This window comes from Zingiber officinale, chromosome 10B, assembly GCF_018446385.1.
Source record: "Zingiber officinale cultivar Zhangliang chromosome 10B, Zo_v1.1, whole genome shotgun sequence".
Classification (NCBI taxonomy): Eukaryota; Viridiplantae; Streptophyta; class Magnoliopsida; order Zingiberales; family Zingiberaceae; genus Zingiber; species Zingiber officinale.
The window spans coordinates 12,371,919-12,378,762 of record NC_056005.1 but is presented as its reverse complement, the minus strand read 5'-3'; the positions used below and the strand labels follow the sequence as shown (position 1 = coordinate 12,378,762).

Genomic DNA, 6,844 nt, shown 5'->3' with positions numbered 1-6,844 from the left:
ATTTTGGATACATCAAAATTTCGACATGTGAACCCACTAATCGGCAGGAGCAAATCCCAAACTTGTTCTCACCTTTTCTCAATTGCCCCACTCCGACCCTTACGACGGTCGAAAAGCCGGGAAGGCCGCTCTCTATCTTGACAAGCAGTCACGAAACGGGTAGCCGAAAGGGTAGTCGTTCACTTGTTCCGACCAAATTATGCACGCGTCGTCTCAATAGCGAAGCAATCGCGCTTCCCTACGTCTTCCACGATGGGAAGGGGTGAATCTTGTCCGTCCACTGTATATAAGGGCAATCCTCACTACCTCGCCTTGTCAAGTCACCTCAATCGTTCCTCTACTCGCTCAATAATTCAAACTTCCGGCCATGGCGGACGCTTCCCAGATCCAGATTGATGGGAGCACTCTGGTGGCCCTTTCCTTGGCCCGCGCCGGCGTTCAGGTCATGTTTGGGGTCGTGGGGATCCCCGTTACCTCCGTCGCCACTCGCGCCGTCGCTGCCGGCGTCCGCTTCATCGCCTTCCACAACGAACAGTCAGCCGGGTATGCTGCCTCCGCCTACGGCTACCTCACAGGCCGCCCGGGCGTGTTCCTCACTGTCTCTGCCCCCGGATGCGTCCACGGCCTCGCTGGGCTCTCCAACGCCGGCGCCAACACCTGGCCGGCTGTCATGATCTCCGGGTCTTGCGACCAAGCCGACGCCGGCCGGGGAGACTTCCAGGAACTCGATCAGCTGGAGGCCGTCAAGCCCTTCGTTAAGTTCTCCGCTAAGGCCACCGACATCTCTCTGATCCCTCGCTTGGTTCACCAGGTGCTGAGCCACGCCGTGGCCGGGAGACCGGGTGGGTGCTATTTGGACCTTCCGTCTGATGTCCTCCATCAGACGATCTCTGATTTCGAAGCTGAGAAGTTCTTATCCGAGGCGGAAAACCCTAGAATTGAGGAAATTAGGACCGAAGAATCCCTAGATATAGCGCAGGCTGTGTCTTTGTTGAGGAACGCCGAGAGACCGTTGATAGTGTTTGGGAAAGGCGCCGCCTTTGCACGAGCAGAGGAGCCACTGAGTAAGCTAATTGAGGCTACTGGAATCCCCTTCCTCCCTACCCCGATGGGAAAGGGATTGGTGCCGGATACTCATGAACTCGCAGCCACTGCTGCACGATCTCTTGCTCTGGGGCGCTGCGATGTTGCCCTCGTCGTTGGCGCGCGCCTCAACTGGTTGCTCCACTTCGGTGAGCCACCCAGATGGTCGCAAGATGTCAAATTCATTCTTGTGGACGTCTCCAAGGAAGAAATTGAGCTCCGAAAGCCTCATCTTGGTTTAGTTGGTGATGCTAAGAAGGTTCTAGAATTGATCAATAAAGAGATTAAGGAACAACCTTTCTGTTTGGGTAAATCTCATCCCTGGGTCGAGGCAATTTCAAAGAAGGCAAAAGATAATGTGGCAAAGATGGAAACTCAGCTGGCGAAGGATGTTGTACCTTTCAACTTCTTTACACCAATGAGGATAATAAGGGATGCAATTCTCGAGCAGGGTAGCCCCGCACCAATATTGGTGTCAGAGGGTGCTAATACTATGGATGTTGGAAGATCAGTGTTGATTCAGAATGAGCCTCGAACGAGGTTGGATGCAGGAACCTGGGGAACAATGGGAGTAGGGCTAGGCTACTGCATAGCAGCCGCAGTGGCCTCTCCTGAAAGATTGGTGGTGGCTGTTGAAGGGGATTCAGGATTTGGATTCAGTGCCATGGAAGTTGAGGTAAGTTGCTATTCATGTGCTATGTTAATCCGTGTGTGTGTTAATCACTTTAATTTCATTCTATTTGTAGCAGATGTCCTCACACACACATATCTATACAAGTCAGTCATGCTACAGAAATTATATTTGTTTGGCACCAATGAACTACCTTTTTTTTTGCTCTTAGACAAATAATGTGAGTGTTCAACCATGTTGTAGTATTTAGTTTTGACTGTGTCTCTCAATTTTTCATACCAGTCCCTTGGCATCTTCAATTTGTTGAAGAATAGACATATTATTTGATGCTTACATAGAATCATATTGATATTGAATTCTATCAGTTATGCTAGGAATAATAGTGATCTGGTCATGCTAATACAATCAGTAAGTTTATATGGTCTTCAATATTATGTCTCAATAAATAAATGCTTTAATTTGGTAGAAACACTATCCTCAGTTAACTTCGTATTTATATAGGAAGTAATTTTCTCTATGCAATGGTTTATGTAAACTTTATAATTATGTCAGAGTCATAACAGAACATACTTTGCAACATACAATTGTCTTTTGTCAATTCTATTTGACCGTAGAGTTTGGAAAATTATAAACTATTTAGTGGCTTCCATGGTTCCTCATACGTGTGCCTTCTATCCCAAATGCTTAACATTCTTTTCATCCATTTTGATATCGGCTGTTTCAGGTGTTGAGGCTGTATTAAATTTCTTCGTTACATATTTCTTTTTGTATTTTCTTACTCCACACATCCAGATCAATTACTTTCTCTACTGATTGAACTGTCCTATTCTTAACAGCTCAAATCATATGTCAAAATGAGATAATATTAATTAAATGGCATGTACAATTGGCATAAAGATGTTAAATATATGCTTCCCAGGATTGATAAAAGGCCAACTCATATTGTCAAAGAAACAGTATTAGTTTAGGGATCATACAGTGAATAAAAAAGTATTAGGCATCAATTGATAGGATCAAGGTTTTAGAATGCATATGCAGGTATTATGGATCAAACCACTCCATTATGCGTATGCAATATGTAGATGAGTATTGGTGTATTGTTCATTTTTTGAAAAAAAAAATAGTTATTGATAATAATGTACAAAAATCATGTGTCAAAAATAATAAGTTTGCATGTGCTATATAATAATTAATCAACTTAAGCAATCAAATGGATGAAATTTAAACAATTCATTACACGCAACACATAATATACAACACTGCAACATAATTCATATAGTAAGCAATAAACATAACTTGTTTCTTATTTGTCTATGGGCAAACTCATTTTAATTAATTAGAGACTTATTTTGTCACGGCCCACTGAAATGAAAGAATAAGCTTATTAACTTGTCAGGCCCAACCACCGACTCAAACAGTCTACTCTCAAGTTGGTAGTAGCTAACTTATCATTTGTTACTTAGTGGCTGTGACTATCCTTCTTAATGCTTCCAACTTTCAACTCAAAAGCGAGAATCATCCCTAATCATCAGCATGTGAGGCTCGATGGTGGTCTACCATCGCACAGGCTGTCGTTTCTACTGCCTCATCATGCTTTGGACTAGGTTCACTCTTATAGATGTACGACTCCTAAGGATATTAAATAACATATTACTGTCTTTTAAATGTATTTTCATTTGTTTTTTTTTTGTTTGGTTGTGTTAATTACTCTTATAATCACTAACTCATTTGCCAACTTTTACAGACATTAGTGAGATATCAATTGCCTGTTATCGTAATTGTGTTCAACAATGGCGGTGTATATGGTGGAGACCGAAGATCGCCCGATGAAATTACTGGACCGTACAAAGATGACCCCGCCCCTACTTCCTTTGTTCCAGATTCAGCATATCATACTCTTGCTGCAGCTTTTGGTGGGAAAGGTTATAAAGTTGGAACTCCGGAGGAACTCAAGGCCGCACTTTCTGAATCTTTCTCTGCTCGAAAACCAGCTGTTATCAATGTCATTATAGACCCATATGCTGGCTCTGAAAGTGGGAGGATGCAGCATAAAAACTGAAGTAGACGGAAGATTGCAGCATATCAAATCTCAGCGCAGTGCTGTACCATGAAATACTTTGTTGCATGGAAGATTTTTGTTTAAAGCACACAATAAATTTGTTAGCAGAGGGTGTTGTATTTGCATGCATTATATTTTAAATGCGTGGGACTTGTGAGCTGACCAATATTACGTATCGTGTCTTGTATCTTTGTGCCAACTTATTGTATTTTAATAAGTTAAATAAATATTTCACATAAAACAGTATAGATCTTCCATAATTCAAACTGTAATATATTTAGATTGGGCCCTAAAAATATATTTTTATACATATATACTTTCGTAAGGATTATTCTATTTTATTTCATTTCTTCTCCCTTCTATTGTTATAATTCTATTTATATTTGCTCCTCGAATTTTTGCATTTGTCGGATATGGGAAGAGAGTTTTTGGGCCAATTTAATGGCGAATCTAGGGGGAGCGGGGGTGTGCTTGAGTATTCCTTTGTTCTTAGAAAATTCTATCAGTAGTATGTTATAGTCCGAGGGACAACGAGAAAGAAAATAAGTTCCAGCTCTTTTCTTTAAACACCCTCTCCCGTTTTTATCTGATCCGTCATTAGGGCCAAAGAAATTTTTTTTCAGGAATAAAATCTGAATATATGATGGTACTTTTTTTAATCATGCAAATATATCCCCAGATGAAAATTCAAGATTTTTTTTTTCCAATAACACCAAAAGATATCAGTGGAAAAGTATTGCAAAGGAAATTTTTGCAGGAAACGTGATGCATCCGTGAGTGTCCCTCTCAACTACCACAGACTTTAAAGACAATCCCGAAATACTGCTATGGAGCTACGAGTTATTCGTATTTTTGATTTATTTGAATGGTCAGTCAAATTGTTTTGTGAAACTGGATTGATCTTCTTCATAATTAATCAATTCAACAAATTAAATATGTGAATTATAAAAAAAAATTTGATAGTGAAAATAAAACAATTTTTGTTTTTTTTTGTTAAGCAGCTTTCAAAGTCTTTCTACCAGCCAAGATTGTGCCCTGTGATTTGACTCTCAGTTCATAAATTAACCGTCTTGATGTAGTAGATGGAATAGTTAAAATATAAGATTATTGTTATTGAGAAACAGAGTAAACGAGTAATAGATATTTATTTAACATATTAAAAATCTATAATAAAAAGTTACAATATAAATAATTTATTTTGGTGATCAATATATCTAACTTGATTAATCTGCCTACCTTAAGTAGATTACCTTAATCACTTCACCAATCATATAACTCATTTTCCAAGCTCAGCTAGACTAATTTATTTGATTTGATTTACTTAACTAAAATGACAAGTTTATTACCTAATTAGCTAATAAGTCAACTTATCCACTTTTATTACCGTCAACTAGTTGGGTGATCCAATTTAAGTCATCTAACCCAACAAGTTTAATCAACGAATTCATTTTACCTAACTAAATTACTCATCTGATCTGACCACCTTGATCAGCTCATCCAGCTTTCTTAGTGATAATTATAAAAAACTATTCCATATAAATTTGAATTCCAGTGCTCTATTGAAATGTAAAATTTAAATTTACATATATTTTAAGATTAATTTTACAATTAAAAAATAAAAATAATTATTTATATCGAATAAATATTTATTTACGAAAGGAACACACTATAATTATTTTATATAATATGATACGGTGCGTAAAGAAGGGGGCTCGATAAGGCCAGGAAGTCAAAAAGTCAAGAAGATGTGATAGTCAAAAGCCAAGAGAGCGTGACAGTCAATAGTCAAGAAGACATAGTAGTCAACAGTCATAGAAAGATGGGAGTTAGACCGCCTCGTGTCATCAGCTACATGATTCCGGGTCAGTCGTAGTGAGGGCAAGTCTCCATATCTGAGACATAAGACAAAGCTTGGACTAGTTCCTGGCCTGCCTCCGACTGATCGGAGTTTCCCAGCTCGGGCTTTATAGATGGTCCTGGTACTTTCACTAAGACAACTCCCGACCGACTTTTCAACAATCAGATCATGAAAGATGGGTCTCTCGCCACAGCCTCAGATAAAATTCGGTCGGTTCATCACAACTCATCCTCTTCATCAAGGCTCAGTCCTGGTAGCACATCTGAGCGATCATCCCGAGTTGTCTGTAGTTGAACTTGAATGGAACGAAAAGCACTTATAAGTGACAACAATGTAAGAGAATCGTAACATCCTATTAGAGAATAATTACCATACGTCAGGGAATATTCCAGCGATCTGTCACTCCCTAAGAATGGAACCTTCTACCAATAGAAGGCCACCGTACATCCTCTCTCACCCTATAGGCCCTGACACCCGACATTCTTTGACAGCGGTTAGACTCAAAGGTAAGCAGAGTTATATAAACAGGAAGGTCTTCTTTCTTGGCCAAGTACGCATACATCCGCACTCATCTTCAACAGTTCTTTTTTCCATCATACACTGCTTTTTTGGGGAAAAAGGACATGACTTGAACGTCGGAAGGCCTGCGCCGGAGACTTTTTCCCTAGTTTCTGGTCTCTAATGCTCCGGGTGCTTATCTGAGTGTGTGCAAAGTCTTAGTACTGCCAATTCTTCGACTACAGACTTTGGGGTTTCACGTAGGGGTTCGCTTTTCCGACGCGCATACACAGGGTGCATCAAAGTCGTCTCTCAGTCAATACCAACGTCATCTCCACCAGCCTCCATCTGACTCAGATTCCGGACAGGTTCAATTTAGCGCCATCTATGGAAATCTTCTCCACCTGTTCTGGAACGTAACGATGGAGGATACTGATAAGATCAACGTAACCATGATAGCTGAAGGGTACAAATTGTTCAAGGAAGCCAAGAGGCGAGCGACTTCCGAGAGGCATACCGCCGCTTCACAACCACATAGGATACCTACAGTTTCAAAGGATCAGACCCACACTTCATATAGGGGGTCTAAGAGGAAACATCCTGAGGATTTACCTTGAGCTTTCTATCGCGACCTCGGCTTGGATTACTACAATAAGAAAGGGCAGCACCAGGCCTCCATGGCCGAAAGTTCCCCATCCAAAGACTCAAAAAAAGA

General features: G+C 40.4%; 1 protein-coding gene across 1 annotated transcript; it reads left to right on the top strand.

The window, feature by feature from the left end:
• The first annotated feature begins 313 nt into the window (after positions 1–313).
• On the top strand, positions 314–4,014 carry LOC122028908 (2-hydroxyacyl-CoA lyase-like). Its single transcript, XM_042587881.1, has 2 exons — positions 314–1,759; positions 3,459–4,014. The coding sequence occupies exons 1-2, from the start codon at positions 368–370 to the stop codon at positions 3,771–3,773; spliced, it is 1,707 nt and encodes a 568-aa protein (XP_042443815.1). The 5' UTR covers positions 314–367; the 3' UTR covers positions 3,774–4,014.
• The last annotated feature ends 2,830 nt before the right edge of the window (positions 4,015–6,844 follow it).

Excerpts from the sequence above, each read along its gene's own strand:
- LOC122028908 (XM_042587881.1), top strand. The coding sequence starts at position 368 with ATGGCGGACGCTTCCCAGATCCAGATTGATGGGAGCACTCTGGTGGCC. Across the intron at positions 1,760-3,458 it reads TCAGTGCCATGGAAGTTGAG|ACATTAGTGAGATATCAATT; the intron begins GTAAGTTGCTAT and ends CAACTTTTACAG.